The 27,061-nt window shown below is 41.4% G+C and overlaps 2 protein-coding genes across 10 annotated transcripts in view; one reads left to right on the top strand and one right to left on the bottom strand.

The window, feature by feature from the left end:
- The window catches only part of VEPH1 (ventricular zone expressed PH domain containing 1), a 96,310-nt gene that overhangs the window by 53,784 nt on the left and 15,465 nt on the right, over positions 1-27,061 (bottom strand). For all 9 annotated transcript variants that reach the window (XR_008973808.1, XR_008973807.1, XR_008973809.1 and 6 more), the window contains 4 exons: positions 26,325-26,540; positions 21,034-21,208; positions 7,028-7,194; positions 5,267-5,476 (listed from right to left, as the gene is read on the bottom strand). Coding sequence is in view for 5 of the 9 variants with exons in the window: in XM_057421636.1 (XP_057277619.1) it covers positions 5,267-5,476; positions 7,028-7,194; positions 21,034-21,208; positions 26,325-26,540 (768 nt within the window). In the remaining 4 variants the exon portion in view is untranslated. The remainder of the gene's footprint in view (positions 1-5,266; positions 5,477-7,027; positions 7,195-21,033; positions 21,209-26,324; positions 26,541-27,061) is intronic.
- Positions 11,662-17,387, top strand: PTX3 (pentraxin 3). Its single transcript, XM_057421640.1, has 3 exons — positions 11,662-12,107; positions 12,498-13,031; positions 16,085-17,387. The coding sequence occupies exons 1-3, from the start codon at positions 11,960-11,962 to the stop codon at positions 16,696-16,698; spliced, it is 1,296 nt and encodes a 431-aa protein (XP_057277623.1). The 5' UTR covers positions 11,662-11,959; the 3' UTR covers positions 16,699-17,387.

The following is a 27,061-nucleotide window of genomic DNA, read 5'->3' as shown; positions in this document are numbered from 1 at the left end:
CTTGGAGAACACCAGCAATACAGACACACTGCTCCCCCGCCAAGGAAAGGCAGGAGACACCAGGTCTTCCAGCAAAGAGCAGTCGTGCTGGCAGAAGTGGCTGCCCGATTCCTCGCAGGCAGTGCTGGGGCGCCCGCAGACTGCAGGCAGTGCCTGAGACCTCCTGCTCCTCAGGCTACCCCAAAGCTCCTGTATACTGTGCTTGGGCGTCTCCTCACCTGGAAAGCTTGCCTTTGTTTTCTCACCAAAATGTACTCCCTAGCTGGAGGCACAGCCTCTTTCTGCTATCCTGGCTCCTCTGCCCAGAACAAAGGAGACAGGACAGGAAACAGGGGACAACCTCCAGAGAAGGTTCAGTGGTGATGTTCCACAGGGTATGTAATCTGTGTCCGGTGACAGAGATGTGCCAGCCGGACACGGATGTCAGTAGTCTCATGGACTGACAGAGTTCAAACGTGGTTGCAGAAACAAAATCCAGCCACTGGAGCACTGGTAATCGTTAGACATTTCAATCAGGGAAGATCTTTCATAACTCAGAATTATTCAGCAAAATGGAAAGGAGAGGAGATATTCATGGAAAGTTCGCTTCTGCCAACCTTTACATGTTGCTTTTCATATTGAGTGAAAGGTCTCCTGGATGTCACTAAAACTGAACCTACTATAAACAAATGAAAAGCATGCCATCTCCAGAAACACGCAGTGCTTGTGGCAGCAGAGCAGGCTGGAATGCAGTCAGATGCTATGTCAGCAGCTTGCAGCTTCTTATTAAAATAAGATATGACACACGACAATGCCAGTTACTCGACACTTACACAAGAGATTGAAAATTAATTATGCAATGCAGGCTTGCCCAGGCTGCGTGTGTAACAGTAGGTGTGGGTATCTGCACAAACCGACAATTAAAAAATATAAGGAGAAAATGTTCTGCAAATAATTTCGTCGTAAACATTACTGTAGTCCATAATTTCCACAATATATGGAATGCATGCCCAGTTGGGTCCTTGCTTAGTCTTGGTATTGATATAAAACAATAACAACAAAAGCAAAATAAGTCCAGTCCCTTTGAAGTAGCAAAACACAGCAGAAAAGGACCCTCAGAGGGTCCTGAGAAGAGCCTGGAAAGAGCTGGTTCGACACACTAAAATACAGACTCTGAATTAAATCCTTAAATTCTGATCCCAGCTGTGCTCATTTGAGGATTAGATAGCTCTAAGCTGCAAAGCTTCTAGACGTTGACTCTTAAGTAGTAAATGCAGAATTAAATGTGGTCACCTGCAGTCCTTATAAAAGTAAATTTTGCTTGGGTGATGTAAGTAAACAAGGAGAGAACAGCAAACATCATTTGGCTCACAGACTCCAATGTGATTTTGGCTTCTCCTCCCCATCCCCTTGCAACAGAAATAAGGTTTACAAAGCCAAACCAAATCTGGTTTGATTCTTACAAGATAAATTTTGTTTTAAATGAGTATAAAGCTCAAGATCAGTAGAAATAGCAAGTACAGTGCCTTCCTGTGCTGCATCCACAATGATCAGACACCCATTGTCCAACCAATATATTCTCAAAACTAAGTGCTAACAGAGAAAGGTTTTGCCCTATTGCAAGAAGTGAAATAAGACTTGCATGACATCCATCTGTGCCAGGGAACAGGAGAGAAGAGGAGCTGCCCCAACCCTCTGCTCTTGCCCCACACAGCTTCTCCTTGCCTCCCATCAGGCTCCCCTGCCATGGCCAGGGACACCTTCCACTAGAAGGATAAAGACAGGTCAAAGCCCTGTCCAACCTAGGCTTGAACACTGCAAGGCATAGAGGATTCACAACTTCCTTAGGCAAATCCGCCAGTGCCTCACCACTCTCACAGTAAGGAATTTCTTCCTTAGATCTAACTTAAACCTCTCCTGTTTAAGTTTTAACCCGTTACCCCTTGTCCTATTACTACAATCCCTAATGAAGAGGGACTGTAACTTCCAGATACTGGAAGGCTGCTATGAGGTCTCCACGCAGCCTTCTCTTCTCCAGGCTCAACAGCCCCAACTTCCTCAGCCTGTCTTCATACAGGAGGTGCTCCAGTCCCCTGATCATCCTCGTGGCCCTCCTCTGGACTTGTTCCAACAGCTCCATGTCCTTTTTATGTTGAGGACACCAGAACTGCACACAATACTCCAGGTGAGATCTCATGAGAGCAGAGTAGAGGGGCAGGATCACCTCCTCCTGCTGGTCACGCTCCTTTTGATGCAGCCCAGGATACGGTTGGCTGTCTCGGCTGCGAGCACACCCTGAAGCTGGCTCATGTTCAGTTTCTCATCAACCAACACTCCCAGATCCTTCTCTTCAGGGCTGCTCTGAATCTCTTCTCTGCCCAACCTGTAGCTGTGCCTGGGATTGCCCCAACCCAGGTGCAGGATGTTGCGCTTCGCTTTGTTGAACTACATGAGGTTTGTGTTGGTCCATCTCTCAAACGTGTCAAGGTCCCTTCCCTCCAGCATGTCGAAAATATGCTTCAAATTGCATCACTGATCCTTCATCATTGAGCAAAGCTGTTGCCTGAATGCATGACAGCTGCTGGCAAGCTGCTGTACAGGGGCATAGAGCTTGACCCCTCCAATAACATCCACTCCAAGATTTAAGAGACTGACTTTGGTTAGGGGCCAAAAGAAACTACTTTCTGGAGGCAAAAGCCTCTCTGGAGATTCTCCAATGACCACTGTCATTGACGAGAGCACATTATTATCTGTATCTAAACAAGTAAATAGATGAACTGTCACCCTAAAGGCAGAAGATGAATATATGGAGGATTTTCCCCTGCAGAGCAAAATGATGCTACTTCTCCCCCTTCCTCCCTCCAAACTGGCCTCCAGTGGAGTCAAAGGAAGGACAACCAAAAAGTCTGATTCAGAAATGCAAAACCAACAGCCTTTTTGCTGACAAACTCCAGTTGACTTAGTGCAAATTTTGCCTCAAGGATCACTGAAAGGACATGGAAACTGCGGGATTCAGCTCTTTGCTGAAATAAATTATCCAGGTTACTGTATGGCAGGCACCAGTGCCACACTTCAGCAATTGGTTAGATTTATTGCATACCATTCATTTTCTGCTATATAATTGAGTTTTGCCATATCCATAAACATTTGAATTACTTAACAGAAACTCTTTGAGTTCAGCAGAATATTTTTTTTTGCCTTTAGAGAACCATGATTTGAGGTGGAAGGAAAATGTCTAGTAACAGTGGTGAAAGGAACATAAGCTCATACCTGGGAATGAAAATAAAATCTCATTAAAGGCCATGATGTGCCATAAATAAGTTTAAGGAGTTTAGTATTCTCAGGATACCCAAGGTCTTGAGCAATCAGGCAGTTTACAAGCTCATGGTGGTAATCTCCTCCAGCCTGTATTTTTAAGAGCTCAGGAAAGCAGGAGGATAAGACAGGTCTTGTTGGGGTCTAAGGCATTTCCCAGTCCCAGCAGGACAGGGCTAATATCAGATCTTCATGAGTGTCCTGGGTTCAGCTGTAACAGTCATTTTTCTCCATCTTCGTAGCTTGTGCAGTACTGTGTTTTTGTTCTTAGTCTGAGAACAACACTGGTAATACACCAATGTTTTAGTTGTTGCTAAGTAATGTTTGCCCCAACCAAGGACTTTTCAGTCTCACGCTTTGAAAGTGAGGAGGGGCACAAGAAGCCAGGAGGAAGCAGAGACAGGACACCTGACCTAAACTAGCCAAAGGGGTATTCCATACCACAGCACATCATGCCCAGTATATAAACTGGGGGGAGTTACCTGGAAGGCCCAGATCACTGCTCAGGTCAGGCTACATATCAGTCAGCAGATGGCGAGCAATTGTATTGTGCATCACTTGTGTTTATTATTTTCTTTTCCTTTTCCCCTTTTAGTTTTATATTCTCTTCCCTTGTTATTTCCCTTATTTTTATTATTGGCAGTAGCAGCAGTGGTTTGTGTTATACCTTAGTTCCTGAACTGTTCTTATCTCAACCTGTGGGAATTACATTCTTTGATTCTCCTCCCCATCCCTTCAGGAGCAGGGGTAGAAGAAGGCGGGGAGTGAGCGAGTGGCTGTGTGGTTCTGAGTTACCAACTGGGCTTAAACCATGACAATGAGTAGCATCCCTTGCTGCTGGGTACACAGGGTTCTTTGGGCTGCTTGTCAGAGCTGGTATTATGGGGAGGGCAGAGAGCTCTGGGACCTGAGAGCTGCCTGGTGGTTTCTGCATGCACAGTGTGTTTGGGTCTGTTCATGGCACCTGGATTGGGTGAGCATAGCTCCTGCATCCAGAACGCACAGCTATGACTAAAGTTCAAAGCTACTAACTTTAGTGCAAATTCATTACACTGCCATGAAATTCTCATAATTCTTTAGGAGTTAGTCACTATAAATCCATTTTAGGCATCACGTTCCCACTGGGTTACATCTCAAACCAAGATTTTCCTTCCTTAAGCCCAGTATTACCATGGAGTGTTTTCATTATAAAGACGCTTGTCAGAAGTATCCAATTAACTGTGCCTACAAAGCCAAAATATCTGGATTACACTATACAAGGAAGTTCATATTTCACTGCACAATTACAACATTTCTGAAGGTTCAGTGCATCTAAAATATGATATCATACAAAGGGTGTGCAAAAGACTTTTTTCCTTTTCTCTGCCTTTAATTTCACAGGTAGGTAACACTGCAACCTAGCTTAGCTAAGCCTCTGGAATAATGACAATCATGTGCTTTTATCAAATGGGAGGTTTAACCATTCCATAAAAAGAAAGTTCATATAAACAGAATATACACATGCACAGAGATACACAGTAAATAATAATAATAATAATAATTTAGATACTTATCTTTACAGTTATGAGAATTTAAGTAATCTTTTTTTTTCATGCTCATTACGTTCTTCAGAAAGTTTTGTTCCTTCCCATTAATCTAAACCCTGTTTCTGCAGAGCCCCTTTACCCCTATATCAGCCCTACCTGATTGTTCCTTGGTTAGAAGGCAGAAGGACAGTCTTAGTCATAATAAATACCACGTCAGATTTTTGTGCTACCTCCTCTCCTAGCCATACTGATAGTACTATAGTCTAAACCACTCATGGTCTTATGATCAAGAATATGTTCTGGTAGGTTACTCGTGAAGAAAGGAATACTTCAATGTACAGAACACATGATAGAGAAGAAAAAAACAGCCAAACAAAAAGCCACACACAAACTACCCCAAACAATCCAATCCAAAACTACTCAACTTCTTTTGGTTTTGACCTTACCTCATCAATATGTCCAACAGCTCCAAAGATCTTTGCTGTTTGCCCAATCAAACATGGAAAACTCTCACCAATTTCTTCCAGCATCGGAAGAAAAGCGGCTAAGGCTGTTGGCTCATAGTTGGATATTTCTGTAAGTATGTTTAGAATAATGTCACTATGGTTAAGGTCTCTCAAGTGTCTAAATAGAAACGGTATACACTCTTTCAGCACCTATTAAAAGAATCAGAGAGAAACAAGTTGTGAACATATTTTGTAGCTGTGAACACATATAACCAAAAGAAGTACCGTACATCAGAGTGGTAAAAATAAACACTAGACTTTGATTTAGTAAAATAGTTTTCCACCCTTGCTGACCTTTGCACAGAGCTATTGCTGAGGTCAATCAAAGTTCAGCTCAACATATGGAATAAGGGTAACTGTAGCCTTGAAATAGTGCAGTTATGCATATATAAGTAAGGAAATACCCCGTTGTTAATAAAGACTAAAAAAAAAAAAATAAAAAAAACGCCAAACAAAACAAAACCTAACCTCCCCAAATATTTCCCTTGCTCTGGGCCAAACCTATACTTTATTGATTAAAACAACGTGAGACTTGGCCTTCTCCAGTGATACAGAAAATTAAAGCACTAGCTGGAATTTTTGGTTTCCACTGGAAACTAAACGTGACAAGGTTAATAGCTGGAACAGAGGTAAAAATTTGAGGAAAGGTCCTCATTGAATACAAAAAATGCTGTAGGCCAGTTGTCCTTCCTTGTAACAGCACAGTTTTCAAGTCTTTAAAATTGTCTCACAAACAGGACGTGGTATGTACAACTATTTATTGAATAATTATCTTTCAGTTAAACACATACGTACACTCATGCTCCTCTGATTCAGTGAAACTATTTCATCCGTGTAAAAGATGTTTCAACACAGAAATGGGGCATAAACTGACCCATTCTTCCATCATTTTTTTGAGGATGATCGGTTTTAGCAAGTTGATACCTATCACTCAGGCAAAATACCTCAGGTGGGTGGCTGAATAAATTGTTAGTAGTAATAAATGATAATAATAGACTACAAAACTACTTCAGATGTGTCAGCTTCAGTATGGAGCCCTGCAATTGTCAGAGATACACCCCAGACCCCTCCAGCTGACAAATCCCTCACTTCTGAAAGGAGCTGTATTTCCTCTGGGACTGTGTATTACAATAAAGTTTCCTTGACTATCTAGATACTAACTACTATTGATTCTTCTTTTCCAAGGCTGTTATGAATTTCATAAATTCACAAAGCAGGTAATTTTGTGCCTTGTTCTAATGCGCTGGGTGCTGTTAATGACATGCAGTTTTGAAAGCACGATATATTTTGCCTTAGATAATTATTCTCCATCTTACTTCTTATCAGTTCCTAGCTCATTTTAATTTTCCTTGATATGCAATTTAATACAGTTCATACAGTCTAACAAAAACATAGTCATGGGAATTCATGCTCAGCTGAAAGAGAAAAAGCTAAAAAAGATGAAAACAGTTCTGGTTTAACACATACATTTTTTTGGTCCAGCAGAGTCATTGTTATATTCTTTACGATTAGATGGAGAATGTGGAATGGAATTAAAGAATTCAAGGAGAATTAACGTAGGAAAGCACTATCATGCATGTTATAGGACTCCTCACTGTTTGGAGAGCAGCTAGCAGACAGACCTTGCCCAGTCATCTGAAACAAACTCCTCCAAAAGGAGTTGCAGTGTTTAGCAATAAGATATTCCAAACACAGCTTTACCCCAAGTTCCTTTTTCCTAGCCACGGTCTGGAGGAGCCTGAGGAGATGATGTTGTTCAGCTTGACCCAGCTGAGCCATCAGTGCCACTAGCTCCCTCAGATGGAGGTTTATCGGCTGCGGTTGCTTCTCGTACAGAGCAGGCAGGACACGCAGCAGCATCGAGTTCCCTGAGAACAGAACAAATGAGAGGCCAGTGACTTGATAGCAAGTCAATTCCCTACACCTGAAGAGCTCCCTGGAAAACTAGCACACACCTGCAGATACCAGTTTTAAAAGAACCATCAGTACAAAACCAGGAACACACAGAACTCACAGTAGAAAAACATACACTGGGCCAAGAAGCTCAATAAATAACCAAAAATGAATGAATCATTGCATGTGTAACAACATGTGTTAAAAAAAAAAGAAGAAAAGAAAATAAAATCCTATAAATTAGAATTTCCATTCTCCAGTATGATATGATGAGAAGGCTGCTTGAGGAGCTTTCAGATTTGGATGATATTCTGTTGAGTTCTAGACTAAACTAAGTGCAATTTAAATTAACAAAAAAAAAAAGAGAAAAAAGAATGTAGAAAACACATAAAAGCCATATTTCTCCTTTGTTGAGATCTGGGCTTTCAAATTAAATAAGCAGCATGTGGAAAGAATAGTCAGCTATTAAGAGAACTAAATAGGCATGACAGTAAATTTGAACGTAAATAGTTAAGGGTGCCATTTCCAGGAACAGAAAGGAGCCAGAGAGAGTCAACTGCAGACAAAGATATGCAAAACCCTCTGTCACACATTTTCTTAAGATGTCTGTGCATAACTCAAATTGAAGCCCAGGCTCATACCGAAATATATAACTTCACATTGCTGTACATGCCTGCCTCCATATATTTAAGTTTCACTTGAGCAACATATGGAAAACATCTGCCTGTTGCAATGCAGTATGGCTCCTTTTCTGTGAACTTTCGAAAGTCCTTAAGGTCTCTTTGGATTTGGTTTCCAATAGGAATTAGCTCTCTGGCCTGATGCTTTTTCTCCCATTTAAATCTTACAATTTTGGAAGATCCTGCTGCTTTTTCTCCCATTTAAATTTTATGATTTTGGAAGATAAGCAGGTCACTTCATGGATGGTAGAAAAAAAGATATAGGGGCTCAGACTGGACTACATTGTGCTGTTACCAGATACAGAAAATGAACCCCAAGACACTGTTAGGTATTGCAATATCACCCATCACCTCTGAGGCAAGTAATTAACTTATAATTCATTACAGGTTCAGACAACTTTTAGTCAAAGAGCTTGTAATGATCCCTAAGGGGTCCTTAAGCTTCGGAGGAGTGCCTCCACACTATTCAGGCAGCCACATTTCTGCATTCTATCCTGAAGCATTTTTGCTGCTTGAAGAATCATTGGCTTCTCTTTGAAGGCAACTCTGAGCCTTCCACACAGCTGATTCAGCACTAAAGGCAAGGTTCAGATCCCACCTACAGTCCCATGGACATGGTGAATTTCTGTCTTATTCTGTTCTACAAATAAAGCACAAAAGCCAGTTGCAAAGGAAAGAGATTTGCTGATGAATTACCTAAACAGATTAGCAAACTGTTCAGTTCTGGCCATTTTCTAGCCACATTCTTTGTGTAAATCTCTTCCTGGTGTTACAAGTCAATCTGTATAAAAAAGTGTTACCGTTTTCACAGGTGTCACTACCGTACCATGGGAATCCTGTAAAGCACCAATTCATCCAACATTAGAACTACAACGATGAGAGGATGTATTTACTTGAACTTTTCTAGACTCATACCTGAGTTTGAAATTGAAAGCTTATGTAACTGAATACACTAAAAATTTTCTTCTCCAGCTAATTTAGTGTGTACAGAAATAAGTCCTTCCTTTGCACTTGCACACGTTTAGTTTCCACTGGAAATTGTCTGCCCATCTGGAACACACTCCTCAATCTCCAGTGGAATTTTAGCAATAGTAACAATTGCAAAAGATGAAATTCCCATGTTCCTGGACAGGCAAAATTCATCTGAGCTGAACAAAGTGTAGAGGAAAAGAATTCAGCCGAGAGTAACAAACCCTAGCAGCTTTAAACAAGAAAAGACTCTCTAACAAGACACTAACCTGAGACATGCTGTTGCCTAAACTGGGATGTCACAGATCAGAAGGTATCTGGAAAGTGAGACTGATTATTCAATCTGAGAAAACAAGCATTTGAAGTCTTGGATGTATTAGAGGACTGATGCAATTTTACATGACACAACATGACAGATAGCATCCATGAAACTTCTCTGAACAAAAATACTCCACACAAACGCAAATTGGGGCAGCAAACATTCCTGGGTTTATATTCACTAACCAAGAGAAATGAACAGCAAAGGCAATTTAGAAGCAACTCCATCACTTTGGAGTGACATTTAAGTGACCTCACTGACATGGAATTGCCTTTAATTGAATAACCTGAATTGAATTTAAATTTAAATGCACGAACCTGTAAACAGGCAGATACCACAGTTTGTATCTGTTCTTCATATAACTTAAGAAAGGTCAGGAAGCACAACCCAATTCACTATTTTCTTGTATTTTCATGTTTCAAGTTGGCTCCCAGTACCTCTTGCCATCTGTTTGTCACACCTTTTCAGTTTCTAAGGGGTTTACGCACATGCAGCTCACCAACCTTTTGATCTCAGAGCTTGTGCAGTCAGAAACAATATTGAGCCTGTTCCCAAGTAATTCACTTTTTTCCAATCTTGCTTCATCTGTCTAAACTGAGAGCTTGAAAAGTATGCTTGTTGTCTGAGAATGGAAAAACATTATAGTCAACTCCTTAATTACCTCCTTTCCCTTTTCCTTCCTCACCCCCAGTACTTTCAAGATTAGATTTTCTCAGACTTTCCAAGCAGACCACACACTGGGAATTATGCAATTCAGGCAGAAACTAATGTACAGTTGGGGACATTTGATGGCTGCAAGTCAGGCAGGGAGGAAGCACATATGGCAGAAGCAAGCACAACTGCATGCTGCAATGGTGCCAGTGCCCCCCGGCTGCCCCAGGACCGTGCTCTGGGTGTGCTTTGGCCATACTCCCTCTGCACATATGAATTGCAAATGTTGCCTTCAGCTCTGCCTTTGCTCTGCCCAGCCCAGCAGCACAGAGTGCTTGTAAAAACCACTCTGCAAACAGATAGCATGGGCAGGAGGAGCTATACAGTGGTGGTTTGATATTCACTCCAAATTGAGTATTCAAAGATAAAAGCCCAAGCACGAAGACTATTTTTTTCCCCAGAAGGACTCAAGTTGGGCACATACATCCTCAAAAACATTCACCTCTGCTTTATCAAACACTTGAGGTTTGTAACATATTGTGTTGACATTCTTATTTATTATTTGTGTTCGCAGGAGACCAGCTGGAGGCACCACAATGGCAGAAATTCCATACACACATAGGGCAAAACTGCGATGGTGTGGCATGCAGGAATAGCATGGTACCGTGGCTCACCATCCAATGTGTGGGTAGCTCAGGTTTGCAGAAGCAAAGCTGTGTGCTAGGAGGCATCTGGTACAACATTATCAGACTCTCAGCAGCCTTCTGCAGCCACCAGAGCAGTGTGCTGCTCCAGGCTGTATGGAGCAAGCCTGGAGGGGCTGGGGAGTAGGCAGCTCTGGCCCTACCTGCCTTCTCAGCAAAAGGTGACACCTGCAAAGCGCCTCTTGGCCCCACTGCAGGACGGGCAATGATTGAGGCCACACACGCCATCTCTGCTGCTTCATGCAGCCATACCACCCGCTTGTGGCCTGGATATCACAGGCAGAATGAGCAAGAAAAGAAGCACATGGCCCTCTTCACACATTGTGTGTACAGCGATAAAGGGCAAGCCCTGAGACTCAAATGGAAAGGCAACACAGACTGCAAGTTGGATGGAATTGTGTGGGATTATTTACTTTTTTTTGCTATTCTCTATTTCATAGCCCATATATAATTTGTACAATGTTACACCTAATCTTACCTAAGCAATGCATCTCTGAAATAATTAATGGCCCATGGAAATAAAAAGATTTCCAGAATTTACAACAAATTAACACCAGTACCAATAATGCTTAGCACTAGACTAATGTCTAATTCAGGAGTGCCTTGGTTTCAGGGGTTTTTGTCAGAGTTAACAGAAACAACTCTAATCATGCAGCTGCTAATCTACACATACCCCAAACAAATACTAGTAGTGATGTATCATCCACATAGTTAGGATGTTGTTATTGGTAATTAGGACTAGAAAAGCAAAGTGCTAACAAGCTGTCTTTACGAGTTCTCCTTCACTTCTTAAAGAGTAAACTGTTAGTACGTAATAGAAGTTTCTATACATAACTATCAAAAAAAAAAAAGCTACAATATTTAGTTAAACCATACACGTGTATCCAAAACAACACCAGGTATGTTTATTTTTTTACAGATTTCCTCCAGAGTGCTGGCGCATACCAACTACAAAACGAGTTTGAGGAGAACACTTTCCTTTTCACAAATAGCACAGAAGAACATAACCAATGCAGCCAGTGCTTGTAGGCAGCAAACTCTGAGTGATTCCACCCCCCACACTCACCCTTGCATTGCTGAACATTACAGCAATCTGTTCTCGGAGGGGAAGAGGTAGTTAACAAGAGCAGCATTCCCCGTTTCTTCCCCTCTGCGAGCCAGTACATCTCCCCCCAGTGCAAACCTGAAAGGCTGGAATTGAGCAAGCTGCACGCCCCCTTTTCCTCTCAGCCAAAATCAACAGTGAGAAGTGCTCTTATTACAACACTGGCACTAGCACTGCTCATTCATTCAAGCCGAGGCGCTCGGAGCGTTTGCTAGGGGCTCACTGCATCTCACTCGCAGTCTTGTCTCTGCTGAAGTCTGACTTGGACTCGAGCTCCATACAGCACAGCTATTTTCAGGAAGCAGCTAGAGAATGCTGCCCCAAGAAATACTTCCTCTGCTTACCCTGTTCTGTGTTTTCAGGGCTTCTGTTTCTGTTCTGGATGAAGATGATGATTATGATCTCATGTATGTGAACTTGGATAATGAAATTGAAGGTCCAGTTCTTGGTACTGAGGAAAGTAAGTAGATCTAAACTAAATTTGTGTTAAGTGCAGAATTGCATTATTTGTTACCTAGCTCTTGTAGCAGTTATTGTTACAAACATTTTTTCCCCAAAGGAAGAAGCATCTGCTTGTACCAGTAGATTGGTATGGACAGCAAATGCTAAAGCACTTGGATGGTGTGTCTTGGAATTTTCTTTATATTCTTTATTTTTTAGGCTGCCTGAAAAAGACTGCCGATGATACTTAGTTTTAGAATTGCTATAATATATGCTCCTTTACTTTTCTGTTTTGATGTAGAGGGAAATACATTGACAGTCTGAAGCACATAAGCCTTGCATGGAGCCAGATTTTGTCAAATACTCCTGTTTAAAAATGTAAGTACAACATCTGTATCTCCCATTCCAGCTGTTTCATGTGACTGCCAGCGAGAGCACACCAAATGGGACAAGCTCTTCATCATGCTTGAGAACTCGCAGATGAAAGAGAATATGATGCTGCAGGCGATGGATGAGATCCTGAAGGTGGACCTGCAGACCCTGAAAACAGAGCTAAGCCAGCTCACCACCAACCTCGCGGGTACCTTGGACACAACAGTTGAGAAAGTCACCTCCCACATTGTGTCACAGGTAGAGCAGGCGCTTGTGAGTAACAGTGATCCAGCTGGAGAAGCCAAGAGGCTTCATGAGTCTGAGCAAGGAAAGCTTCTCGAGCACATTCTGCTGCTCAGCCACAATGTGTCCAGCAGGCTCGGCCAGCTGGAGAGCTCTTGGCTGAGGAGGTGTGAGCTGGAGGCTCAAGAAACAGCTTTTCATCAGGATAAATTCAGTCCTACCAGAGGAGATGATCCCATTTTGAACTCCCTGTGGAAAGAGCTACAGCAAACCAGGACTGAACTGAAAGCATCACAGAAATGGGTAGCTCAGCACTTACTGCCAGGAGGTAAGTCCACATGTGCTATGCTTTACCAGAGAGCTCTCTTTCGTGGCCCTGTTGGAACGTATATCCTATAAACACCCTTCTTACACATCTTCCTCTGCGTTTGATTCCAAAGCGATCTTACGAACAGCACAGCAGCTTTGGGCAGTCTGCACACATATGGAGAAAACCTATTATCTGTTCTTTAAAAAGAGGTGCTGAGATTTTCAAATGTGGGATCAAAGAAGGGTTTAATCAAGGAAGGCTCCCACCTCTCGCAGGCTGTTCCAGACCAAAATGGTTTCCAGAGAGCAAGAAATATATTTTAAACATACAAATTATATTCTTTCACCTTTTACCTTCCAAGCTGGTAACTCCTTCACATATGCAGTAGTAATTGAGCTCTCCTGTTCTCTTCATGCATGTACCCACTCCTTCTTCTTCCTAAACTAAACATTATCTCCTCACCAACTCCAAATGCCCAAGAGCAGAGTGAGATCTGAAGACACACTGCTGATGTCAACCAGCTAAGCACACTTCCCGCAGCAGGGAGGGCACATTTGCTGCATGCAACTGTCAGGACAGAACATTTCCTCAAGCATGGAAAAATTAGTAACACTGTGGTATTGTCTGGTTTTTGTTTCTTCTTCCAAAATGCTTGCATTAGTCAGCAGGCAAGGCGGCCATAGAAAGATGAGCTCATATCTGAAATTTCATGTTGTTTTTTCTGTGCAGTGTAACATTACACCCAAAAAGCAGCTACAGCAACTTGGGTATGGCAGAGCAGTCCCCATCTATTCAAAATGTGAGTGTAAAATTGCTACCTGACTCTACCTGTCAGACAGCTCTCACTCTGACAAATTTTAACATGTCCTTAATGACTGTATTTTCCACAAATGTAAGTTACTGCAGCTTAAAAACCCCACAGAAATTCACACTCGCAGGATCCCACATTGCATATGCAAATAGGAAGTTGGTGGGGTTACACTAACCTCATCACCAACCCTTAGCAGCACCACCAGCGTGAGCTCCTACATGGATGAGCAAGGAGGATGCTTCTTGTAACTGCTAAAGCAAAGGCAACAACTTTTACAAGCCACTTACAATATACACTCAACATAACATTAGTTTACGTCAATGTGTTTAACAATCTAATATGAATCTGTACATTCATGTAGGTCATGAAATCAGCTTTACAAGTAAATTACTTTTATTGCTTTATTTGTCATAAGGCTTTAGTAATGTTTGCATTACAGCAATACTGGGGGGTAGATCTTAGACCGTATTCCTTTCCTCCCCAAACACATCTTGCCTTCCAGAAAGCATGATCTCATTATCTCTCTCCTGTAACACAGCCAGCCTTGCAAACAGTTACTCAGTGCTAGGTGAGAGTAACAAATTTGATCAGCATTAACAGTCTCAGTCTCATCAGTGGAAATCCAGATTATTTTCATTGGTTCCCACATGGTTTTATATCAAATGTTCATAGTTTTTAATTTAAAGGATATATTTTAAATACTTCCAGAGCGTCTCTCTGGAATTTTTTTTTCAAGGGAATTTTTAGCAACTGACTTTAATTTCTCACATCTTGAATTACTGCCAGCCACACTCTTGAGAGATTTTCTAATCACACTTTTTGTTCTTCAGTGAGGCTGGTTTTAATTTTACTTAGGCCTTGATAATAAAGCCTGAAAGCTTGTTAATTAAAAGCTTTTTCACAGTGGTGTTCTTAAGTGGCATTTTAAGGAGTATCCAACAGTTGCTCACTGACCATGCCCCTCCTCAAAAAAACTAATGAAGAAACATAAAATCTGCTCAAAATTTAAAGGAAACAGTCTGCAAAATAACACAGCAGCACAATCCTGAAGGACACAAAGAGTCCTTCATTCACTGAAGCAGAAATTTCCACACACATTTTAGACATTTTAGATCTTCTAGCTTGTTTAAATAAGAAACAGACCAGCCTAATTGTAGCAGGGGGCTGCTTTCAACCCCCACCCCATCACCTAGACTGTATATGCATAGACTATACAGCTAGGGAATAGTACACAGAATACCAAAAATGGCTTGGGTTTAGTAACCATCCGTTACTTTTCCGTTTAATTAATTTTTCTTAGTGCTTTTAACTAATTTCTATTATCCACATGTTGATTAGTTGGAGCTGAGAGCTGAACTATTTTAAGAATATCAGTCATTTCCTACATTTCCTGTGCTTAACCAGTGCATACAAAAATCACCAACCAACAGCCCTAAAGGCAGACCCAGGAATGGGAGTCATTATAATAAGCACACATCTCAGCATGCTCCTGCTAGATGTTCCCTGTGCCTGCTCTTCAGTAGCCTGTGTCCTCTTCCCCTCTGCTGCCCAGTTAACCATGGGACATCCACAGGACACAGCTGTGGTTGCTGCTCAAGCCACAACTACCCAGTGCTCCGTTTCTCAAATCTGACCCTGCTTCTCCAGCTGCATCAGCAGTTTCACGCTGCTGTCCCAGGAATGACACAGTTACTAAACCTGCTGTTTGATAGACTACTGAACCCATCCCCACACTACAATGCTGTTTTTATCACTCTGTACCAAAAAATAATACAGAGGCTAAACCATGACCTAAATGAATCAGAGAGACCTATCGAAGATAATTACCCAATATAAAGTGCTAATTTCTCTAGGTGATCCAGCAAAAGAGCAGCTCTCCTAAGAGGTATGTCAGAGCAGAAGGCACCTGCCTCACACAGACCCTCAGGGTATCACAACTTCCCCACGCAAGCACCAGGGCAGACAGGCAGCATTAAATGTAAATGAACCTTTGCACAACCTATGTAGAAGACGCTACTGTTGCAATGAAGGAAGAGCTAAGCCTTGTTTCTGCAGCCTGATTAACCCCTAGACCTATTGCTATAGTGTTAGACCTGACAGTTTCTTCAAAGCATCCTTTAGGATCCCTACATGCTGCTGGATAAGCTGAGCTCTCAGCCCCCTTCGAAAAGCCCTGAAGTGGGCATATGTCAAGGGTCCTAACTGCATGTGTACAAATAGACTAGTTTTTATTTACCTAACAATCTTTCTAACTTTTCAGGGTGTGAAACAGCAATTCTATTCCCCATGCGTTCAAAAAAAATATTTGGAAGTGTTCACCCAACTGCTGGAATGACCCTTCGCTCCTTTACTGCTTGCATCTGGATCAAGGTGACTGAGGCTTTGAACAAAACTATCATCTTCTCATACGGAACCAAGTTAAACCCATACGAAATCCAACTTTATCTCAGCCAGGAGTCTGCAGTGCTCGTTGTCGGTGGTGACCAGCACAAGTTAGCTGTCAAAAACGTAGTTGTTCCTGGGAAATGGATCCATCTCTGTGCCACCTGGAGCTCAGAGAATGGATCTGCATCCCTGTGGCTGAACGGAGAGCTTACAGCCACTGCCTTGGACATTGCTGATGCTCATACCATTCCAAACGGAGGGATTTTTCAGATCGGTCAAGAAAAGAATGGCTGCTGTGTTGGAGGTGGATTTGATGAAGCTTTAGCTTTCTCTGGAAAATTAACTGGCTTTAACATGTGGGACAGAGTGCTCAGTGCAAAAGAGATAGCAGCACAAAGCGGAGAAGATGCATGCAGTATGAGGGGCAACATTATCGGGTGGGGAGTCACAGAAGTTTTGCTATATGGAGGAGCCCAGTACATTTCTTAAATTCTGGCAAGGCAGTTTCTGAAGCAGAAAACGTATTTTATGAATAGTTGAACACCAGTCCATGCAAGTAAACATGTAGGAGCCCACATTGCTCCAATTCCCAAGGAAGATTAGCATTGCAAGTTTATGAAAGGAGGTACTGTAGATACAGGATTTTATCTCTGCTTGCTGCTTCAGCAAAACACTGAAAAAACAGTACATCAAGGCATGACATTGGAAAAAGCTGTTCCCGAGCACAGATGACTGCTGTCTCTCTAGCACGGTGTTTTCTGATGTATAAAAGTGCCACTGTGGACATTTCGGAGCTGAATAGTGCCCCTGGCATACCTGCCAAAGCAAACCTATCCAGCTGACCAGCCTTCACAGAAGGATGAACTCCTTCCAAGCTCCTCCAGTCACTGAGGCTTATAGTACTAATGTGAATTGTACAGAAGAACCACATAAACCACAAAATGTGTTTATTAATCATTGTTAGCAATTTGTAGACTGTAAAAAATCTAGCTCATTGTTTAAAACAATATTTATGCCACGGGTTGACCTAACATATAAGAGTGATATACCCCACCTTAATCTGATGCCACATTTGGAGAAAAAGCAGCTGTATTATATTGTAAATTGACTTTTTGATAATTTTATTGAAATTATTTTTGTAAAGTTGTTCTGTAAATAAAGGTACTTTATTATACTAAAACTTTCCATTGTTCTTATGAACTGAAACTCTGAAACTAAGTAAGTACAAATTGGGAATTTTTCCATATTTTGTACCATGCAGTTTTAGCTGCCAATAGAAACATAAACATCTCATACAAAGGGAAAGACCTCTGGAGGACTGAAATCCAAGCATTAGCCAGAGACAGCTTTAAAGACCCTTCATGATAACAATCCCTCTTGTGAACGCTGCCATGTGCAAGGATCTGCCACTCTAGTTCTCCCATGTGGACATGGTCACTTGTACAGAAGAGATGCTTTGACATACTGGCATGTGTGCGTTGGAGGCTGAAGAAAGGATTGGTTTTGACCAAATAAAAAAAAGTGAGTCGATACCCTTTGCATAATGCTGGCCATCTGAGAAGGACATGCTCCGTTTTAATATACATTTAGATACCCAAAGTAACCAACTTGTTTGGTGCTAACAGGAAGTTTGTACAAGGCTGATTGATGAATATTTGGTGGCAGCAGGTTTCTTTTCTCACATTCACAAGCTTATTCAAAATCCAATAAAAACATAGGGCTGGATACAGTGCTAAGAAGCAGATGCAGCGAGCCAAGATTTTGATGGTGATTTGTATGTAGAGAACAGAGCAGAAGTAGAAATGATGAACAGTTGTTCACTGGATATGTTATCATTTATGACAAGAAGAATTATTCACTACCTGTTGAAGCCTCTGAACAATTTATTGTTGAGAATGTCTTATTCAAAGCAATTCTCACTCCCACTGGAAGCAGCATACCTTTCTGCTGTATTCACGTTTCTCTTTCTCATTCTCTACAGATGTCCTAAGAATGCGCTTTGAAAAGTTTCTTGACATGTTGCTGCTACGCTTATTCCCAAATACGATGCAGCTACCAGATCCTTCTGCTACTATACAAAAGTAGTAAGAAAAAGCTATGAGAAGGTAATTTCCACTTTACTAAGCCATTCAAAGGGGCTGTCCTTCATACCTAAAGTTGTATGACCTGCTCCAAAGTTTAGGCAATGCTGTTTTTTTAAGATAACTGCTCCAATTGATGGAATTTCTCCTATTACCCTGTAATAAAAAATGTGTCTAAATTATAAATGCTTAGTATGACAAAAAATCCCTTACTAAGTTGTAGCTGTAGACAACCTTAACTACAGAACAATGAAAGATTACCTTTGTTCATCTCATTTCAGTCAGAAAACAGATCTCCAGAGCTACAAAAGACACTTGATGTCCCAACACTTGTGTAAGTGCAAAGACACTCCCAAATCCTCTTTCCATACAGCGCCCTCCAGTAAATGAAAACAAATGTCCATGAAACAAAGCAGAAAAAGCAAAATCCTCAAAAAGATTACCAGAAGTCCTTCTTGGTTACTTTTCTTACTGTACTTCATACCTGAAATGCTCTCTCTTGGAAGTAACCTTTTCCTGTCTCTGTTCTGCTTTGGCAAATGACCAAATGCAAAGCCAGTCCTCTCATTCTCACTGGCTCAGCTGGAAAACTCTCTTCATCCCAACTGTTTTGCTATTCCTTTATCACTATTGTAGACTAGCAAAGCTTTCACACAGTCTACCCCGTCCTGCCCAGCACTACAAGTCATCTCCACTGGCATGCTTCTCTCTTTTTTTCCCAGACTAACTATATTTTAATTCATCAACAGTTACTTTGCCTGTTTGGGAAACCCTGTAAAATAGTATTTTGAGGGAGTTTGGGCTCCAAACATGAAAAAGCCACTGCAACCCTGCTCTTTCACTGCAAACATAGAAATGAAGGAGCAAGCACAAGACGTGCATGCCTGGGATATGCTACTGAGCCCAGTTTTGCTCTCTAACAAGCCTCTCCGAATGCAACATCCACATTCCTTGCCTAAACTCCTCTGGAAGGTTGAGCAGCAGTGGAAGTCTCAGATTACAGCAACAACTGCAGGGTAGGTTTGCTGCTATCCACTGGAATTGGGACTAAATCTGCCCGATCCCTTATGCTGATGGAAGGTGTCAGCACAGGGCCTGTCAGCATCGAGAGCATGCCATAGACGCTTGCATGTTTAGAAGCTGAGTTCACACTAACTGCAACAGAGTAGGTAAACACTCTTTCTAAAGAGCTCTTTTTTAGCTAATAAGATAAGAAACTAATTATTCAGCCAGACAGTTGCCCCAAGTAATCAAAAAAATCCAGTTAGCTCTCAAACACTCCCAGGCAGCAGGCCAAAGTCTACTATCAGTCTCACTGGTGCCATTAGGCTGAGCCATGTGTGTGCAGCACCAGAACAGGACTCTTTGTCTCCACGCTGCTTTCTAAATTCAGCTTTAGCAGCTTTATCCTCTTGCTATCCTTTTCCCTTCAGCAAACACTCAGTCTTTAAGCGCAACTCTTAGCCTGCTGCAAATCAAATTTTCATGCCTGAAGTATAAATTAATGTACAGTGCAATTAAACCACTATGCAAAACAAAGCAATTTGACTATTCATAGTGCCCTCTTCCAGTCAGGAATTTCCAAACCTGATGTCCACAGCAACATCTGCTGGTAGAATAACATTAATACACAAAACTGAGCAGGCACAGTCATGATAAAACCTTCAGTTGTGGGTAGGTATTACTTTCCGAAACCTATATCAAAAAACCTTTTACCCTATTAATAGCACTGAGTTAACAAGTGGTAACGCACAATGTTAACAGATAAATACTAACATCACGAGTCTTAAGAGTTATCCATGTGGCTTTGAAAATTGTTAGCAATATTCTGTTGTTGGACTCTACCTAATCAGTATTATCACATAGCTCATATATATTTATCATGTTTGTCACACATTTGTTCCTAAACAAAGCAGACAGAAACATGAAAACTCTTACCATAATGTCATAAGGACAAAATTACTTTCTAGCTTAGCTGTCCCTCCATAATACGCTTGATTATGGTGTTTTTTTTAATAAATACAGAATGCACACATTTAATTTGAGTGATTAACATGTTCACAGCAATGTTCTTGGAATAAAGAAAGAGCTGCTACCTGTACTTGAAGAAGTGATTTTACTATCACAGTAGTACTGTATTGTAACAAATACCATGAACTTTACTACTTCAAATACACTGGACTTCCTTTTGTAGAGGTATGAATATTTTTGGCTTTCTAAACCACAAAAGTAAAGCATACAGAGCTTAGCAACAATATTCTTTGTAAAGGTAATAATGCAGGCAAAATTAAGCACTACAATCCTTTTATATCTTACATCTGACTATTTTGCCACAGAATGGGATTAATTTCATTCCCATCTATATTTTGGGGTATCGTCAATGACACCAAAAGAAAGGATAAGAGCCTGACAACTAGTGTCTCACATCATGGCTTATAATTTGCTGTCCATTAGTATAGTATACTAAGAAGTACAGATGTGTTTTCTGCCCTATGGGTCATCCAATCTATAATGAAACTTCCATATTCAAGAAGGTTCAGTAAATTCACATATTCTCAAAAGGTCTCCTATGATACAGTCTGGTTTCACATTGTCTTAGATGTTTGCAGATATGTCCATATGTCTGCCTTATACATGCCTCATAGACTTTTTTTATGTAGCATGTTAAATTGTATATATGCCTAACTAAGCTAATGGTGGGTATGCTGCAGGACTAAAACTAAAAATCTCAGTGCGTTCATACCTCGAAGGACACTGTTGACAATGGTGTCTGTGTGATCAGCCAGCAGATCTGCTTTAGCGATTGCAGCCAAGGACAGATAACTTGACATGTTTCTGCACAATTCCTTATTGCCCCTCTGAAGAAATTTCACTGCCACTGGAACAGCTAAGGCCATTACTGGAGGTCGGTTGTAATTCTGTAAAAACATTGAAAAGCACTGAAAAATAAGGAGCTGTAAAAATTATTAAAATGAAGTTTCGTGCTGAACAGAGTAGAAAAACAAAAATCAAAACAACAAGGAAAACAAGAAAAGAAAAAGTCAAGAAAGGTTATGTTTTGGTAACACTACTGAAGGCATGTTCAAAAAAACAGCAAGTAAAGGAATTTAAAACTAATTCACCAGGAAATGCTAATGACGCACCTATTTTTGACTTCTGCAAGAGGAAGAGAAAATACAAAGTGCACTACTTAAGTGCTAATTGCTGTAGCGTTTCTAACAAGACATTTTGTGTTTGGTGCTTTCAGAGAAGACAGCAGAAGCTGTATCCATCATCCACACAGAGTAGGTAATTTTCATCCCAAAGCATAGCAAACACCTTGGAACAATCACTTGTGCTGGTGACTGGTAAATATTGCCCCCTGCAGTAGGAGAGGCATTGTTGCCTTTTGTTCCTGCGTTGCAGCATTCTGCCCCATGCCCATGTCCAGACCCAAGTGCAGGCTCAAGGCTCAGGGAAACAATTTCAAGCATGGGTAAATCTTCCTCAATGGAAGTCATAGCTTACCTTATCTAAACTGAAGTGTGCTACTACTCTGAGTTTCAGCCTATCTTTATGCTGACAGAGAGTACATGAAGAAAGGACCCCTCTGCCCAGAACAGGATCTCACGAAAAACCACTGGACTAAATCAAAGGCAAACTGGTCAAACAAGGAAAAAGAATATTGCATGGGTAAGTGTACTTGGAGACTTGCTCACAGGGTAACAGCTTTAGCATTGAGTGAGTGATGTCCCCCAGGGATCGGTGTTGGGACCGGTCTTGTTTAATATCTTTGTCGCTGACATGGACAGTGGGATTGAGTGCGCCCTCAGCAAGTTTGCTGATGACACCAAGCTGTGTGGTTCGGTTGATACCCTGGAGGAAAGGAATGCCATCCAGAGGGACCTTGACACACTTGTGAGGTGGGCTAATGCCAACCTCATGAAGTTTAACCATGCCAAGTGCAAGGTCCTACACCTGGGTCAGAGTAATCCCAGGCACAGCTACAGGTTGGGCAGAGAAGAGATTCAGAGCAGCCCTGCAGAGAAGGATTTGGGGGTGCTGGTCGATGAGAAAATGAACATGAGCCAGGTTCAGTGTGTGCTTGCAGCCCAGAAAGCCAACCGTATCCTGGGCTGCATCAAAAGAAGCGTGACCAGCAGGTCGAAGGAGGTGATCCTGCCCCTCTACTCTGCTCTCGTGAGACCTCACCTGGAGTATTGTGTGCAGTTCTGGTGTCCTCAACATAAAAAGGACATGGAACTGTTGGAACAAGGCCAGAGGAGGGCCATGAGGATGATCAGGGGACTGGAGCACCTCCTGTATGAAGATAGGCTGAGAAAGTTTGGGCTGTTCAGCCTGGAGAAGAGAAGGCTGTGTGGAGACCTCATAGCAGCCTTCCAGTATCTGAAGGGGGCCTATAGGGATGCTGGGGAGGGACTCTTCATTAGGGACTGTAGTGACAGGACAAGGGGTAACAGGTTCAAATTTAAACAGGAAGTTTAGATTGGATATAAGGAGGAAATGCTTTCCTGTTAGGGTGGTGAGGCACTGGAATGGGTTGCCCAGGGAGGCTGTGAATGCTCCATCCCTGGTGGTGTTCAAGGCCAGGTTGGATGAAGCCTTGGGTGAGATGGTTTAGTGTGAGGTGTCCCTGCCCACAGCAGGGGGGTTGGAACTAAATGATCTTGAGGTCCTTTCCAACCCTAACTATTCTATGATTCTATGATCATCTCCTTTCCTGTAATAAAATTTTTAAACTCCAGCCAATTTCTCTGAACAGCAGGCTAAACTGAAATTTTTCAGGACTACTAACTTCTGTTGTCAAAATGGCACCAAGCTTCAGCAATCTCAGGGGTATCTGCACATACACTTGGGGTTTGACATTAAGGTCATAAAAGGTTTTCTACAACTATTTGTATACATGAAACTGTGGGCACAGATTATACACATCTATTAGCCATAAATTCCCATACATAACTGCCCTTGAAACTAGCAGGGTACACTTATGTGTAACTGAGGACCTATATTCTCTCTGGAGCCTCCTTAATCAGTGCTTTTCTCTGCTTTTCACTCAGATTTGGACGTATCTTTGAAACTGGAGTACGTTACTGTTTTTGAAAATAATCCTGCAATATGATTATTTTTAATTAGCATCTGAAATCACAGGCAGCCACTGGAACCCAGATGTTTCAGAAAGCAAACAAACAGTGCAAAGAAAGGCATCACAGACCGAACATGTGCTCATTCTGGAGCAGCACTGAACAAATAAATTTGGACCTGAGAAAAAACAAATCTGTCATTCCATATACAATGCTACATTGCCTCCTAGGCCAGTTCTGCCTCCATCAGCAGTAACTGCCTTTGCCATCAGTTTCACAGAGAGGACTCACCCCAATTAAGGCTGCATTATGATACTCAACTAATGCAAAAGAGCCAAGTTTAAGTGGCTATGATGGTTTTTCCTTGCAAGGGAGACCTGCCAAGCAATGGAATGCTGCACCTGCTCTGGGACAGCCCTTTTCTGCTGGCCCTTGAGGAACAAGGGGCTGCAACAACATATAGGTGTCAAGACAGCTCATCACGGCAACTGCTATATGATCAAGAGCCACATTTTTAATGAGAAAAGGCCTTGAAATGAATAGCGCTTTATACAGCAGCATGCTTAAACCCACATAATGCCTCATTATATTTGGCTGAGAGGCACTATTGAATAAAGCCAAATTCTGCCCTCAAGTTATACTTTAGGACTCCACACAAAAAAAGTAGGAAGATAAGGTTTGCGCTTCTGACTAGGGTTTAAAAGATCTAAGAAAATTCCAAAGAACAATTTATTATAGTTCTTTTCCCTACAATAAAGATAAAATGCTTAGTTAAGAACATGCTTGAATTCAGATGGAAGGAAAAAGGTTTCATTTGTTCTATTATAAATATCAGGGCATGAATGCATACTTATGAAAATGGGAAGGTGACAATGAAAAACAGATTTCAATAATATGATATAGTGATGTTTGTAAACCTAGGGGACCTCCCTGCTGGTAATATCAACAGAAACATGCTGTGAGATTCAACCCAGCTGTCAGGTGTTCATTACTACTTCAACTACCCCTCACGTATTATATGAAAACTCATTTTATGCCTTTTTTTTTTTTTTAATGCAAAGGAGCTCACTGATAATAGCTCTGTTTCAGGGAGCAGTAAACGTACTTTTAGAAGTTGCTCATTTCACTTCAATGAACCCCTTTCTCGAAGTAATCTGCAACAGAATGCAATCCCTCAAAATCAAGCTGTCTTGATCTAGGCACACAGTTGCCAACAGCAAAATTAGACAAGCCATGGCATACTTTAGAAAACACATTTCATAAGAATGCTAAAGTACTGCAAAGACAACATTTGTGCAGTGTGTACATCTGTGCAGTTGTGCAGTGTGTACATCTCTGCAGATGTACAGTGTCTCATCTGGAAAGTTTAAGCTGCGTAGCTACTGATATCCAAAGCCAGTTACTGTCTCACCTCCAGGGACACAACAAATGCCTCCAGAAACACGTTGCCTATTGGAAAGCGTGGTCCCTGCCAAACCAGTCGCTCACTGGGCAAGCCCTGGTATGCAGATGACCTTCACAGGATGTGGTTCTGCGCCCTGTGCTGGGGTGCAGCTTATGGTTTGTGGCTCAGGGATGCCAGTGTGGTGCAGAAGAAATCTTGCTAAGCCTCATCCACACTCTTGACCAAATGTCTGGCTAGAATGAATCTCTGTGCTTCCCAGATTAAAATGAACAGAAACCTAGGCTTCAGAAAAGCAGGTTTTTTCCATCTTTTAATATACTGTAATAACACTTTTTTGTGCCTCTTCAGAGTGATGCACTGGGATTAAACAGAACTGACCGCACAAAACTAAAATTCATTGAAGCTAATTCAGCATTGATGTTATTTTTTCTGAAACTCCTTGTTTCTTTTGGACTTCAAACACTTTCAGCCAAAGTAGATGAGTAATCTCAAGTTTATGGAACAATTATGTCCTACAAGGAGCTAAGCAAGCATCATACTGTTTCTCCATCTGCCATGGAACTCATCCCCATGAATTGTACCCACAGCTGAAACTTTAGAAACAGCCCTGATTTTCACTTCCAGTTAGCTAACTGTACACATAGGTTTCTCTGTGGGTTTCTCCAGTGTGTTACATTCCTCACTCAACAGAGAAAGATGTTGCCTGCAGTCCCAGCTAAAAAAAAAAACCAACAAAAAAACCCAAACCAAGCCACAAACAAAAGCAAAAACCCTCGCCAAACTCACCCTGATTTAATATCAGGCTTCCACACACTCCCCTTTCAAATGTCTCTTCACCCTCAACTTACTTCTTAGAACACCTTGGAATAGCCCATTCCTATCTCCAAAAGATCTTGCATTCAAGGACCAAAACACCTTTTTGATCATCTTGTTGCCTCCAACATTCGTAAAATATTGTAAGAAAGTACTCCAACACTCTTGGCCAGAGCACAACTTCTTTCTAGTCCTCTGCTTAGAGTAGTAGAAATTGGATTTTAGTTCAGAAATCAGTTTTCTGTGTTGTATCTGGACTCAGCTTTTACAATCAAAATGTTGAGAGATCCTCCTTATTGACAGATAATCTACTGACCTAAATTTCATGTCATTAAAATATCGTCAGCATTTTGCTGCTTTCCAGAATGATTCGAAAGAATAACCTCTTCCCTGATATTAAATGGTTTCAAATTAATCTTTCTGTAACCACAGAAAATTATAGAATATTAATATTTACATGAACTGCAAATACTTAGAATTAACAGAGAATTAACAAAATCTGGCACTAAACCTTCAAGACATTTCTGAAGATAAGGAATATGTCAAAAGTTTTTATTCACTGCAACAGATGCCATATACATTGTAATAATATACATTAATATTTGGGGTCATATTCTTGGTTCTAAACAAATGCAACCATTCCCATGCTCTCTCAGAAACCATGAAGTACAACCACATTTTAAAAGATAAAATCGAATAGCCAACAAATGCATTACACTTCCAGCTAATTCTTACCTGCAAGATACAGCTCATGATATCGGATGCAATTTTTGCATGTGGTGCATCCTCATCTTTCCCAGAAGGCTTCAAGTTGTGCTCTAGACATGACTCCCAGAGAGCCACAAGGGCTTTCCCATGCTTTTCTATGGATGCTGTCTCCCTTATGGCAGTGGTGATGCGAGTGATGCAGATTTCCACCACAGCCTGGTCATTGTCATTGTTCTGGTAGTCCTGATCCAAGTGAAAAGAGATTTGGCAATGAATGCCCACCCTTTCCAAGGACCCAAAAAAATTAACTTGAATACAAAGTTTTTCTAACTGTCCACTGTCATTTTCTCACTTCCACCTTTAAAACAAATGGTTAGTGTGCTTAAACACAGAAATTACTCATCCCATAGACAATTTACTGGTTTAGTTCTTAGTCATTGTTACTGTAGAGGTATTGCATTGCCAAATGGGTTTTAGTAGTCTATCTTGAAGTATTGTCTTCTTGAGCAAAGACTGCAGCTGCACAGCTTATAACCACTCACACAGGCCTCTTGTCCCATAACCATCTTAAAACTGAAACTGGAATGGCTATATCCACAATATATACAGCCAAATACAGGGTCTCAAATATTTCATATCATGTTGGGTCCCTGATATGAACAGACTTAGTTCCAATTAGTACCAGTGTAACACGAATAAAAGTTAATTAAATAGGCTTTATCACAAAATCCTGTAATCCCTTGTAATTATTGACACAGATGCCA

Source organism: Pezoporus wallicus, unplaced genomic scaffold (genome assembly GCF_028554395.1).
Source record: "Pezoporus wallicus isolate ANWC-B61680 ecotype Strahan unplaced genomic scaffold, APGP_CSIRO_Pwel_v1 scaffold_7402, whole genome shotgun sequence".
NCBI lineage: Eukaryota > Metazoa > Chordata > Aves > Psittaciformes > Psittacidae > Pezoporus > Pezoporus wallicus.
Note: the sequence above shows the minus strand (reverse complement) of the source record. Positions and strands in the feature narration are given on the sequence as shown.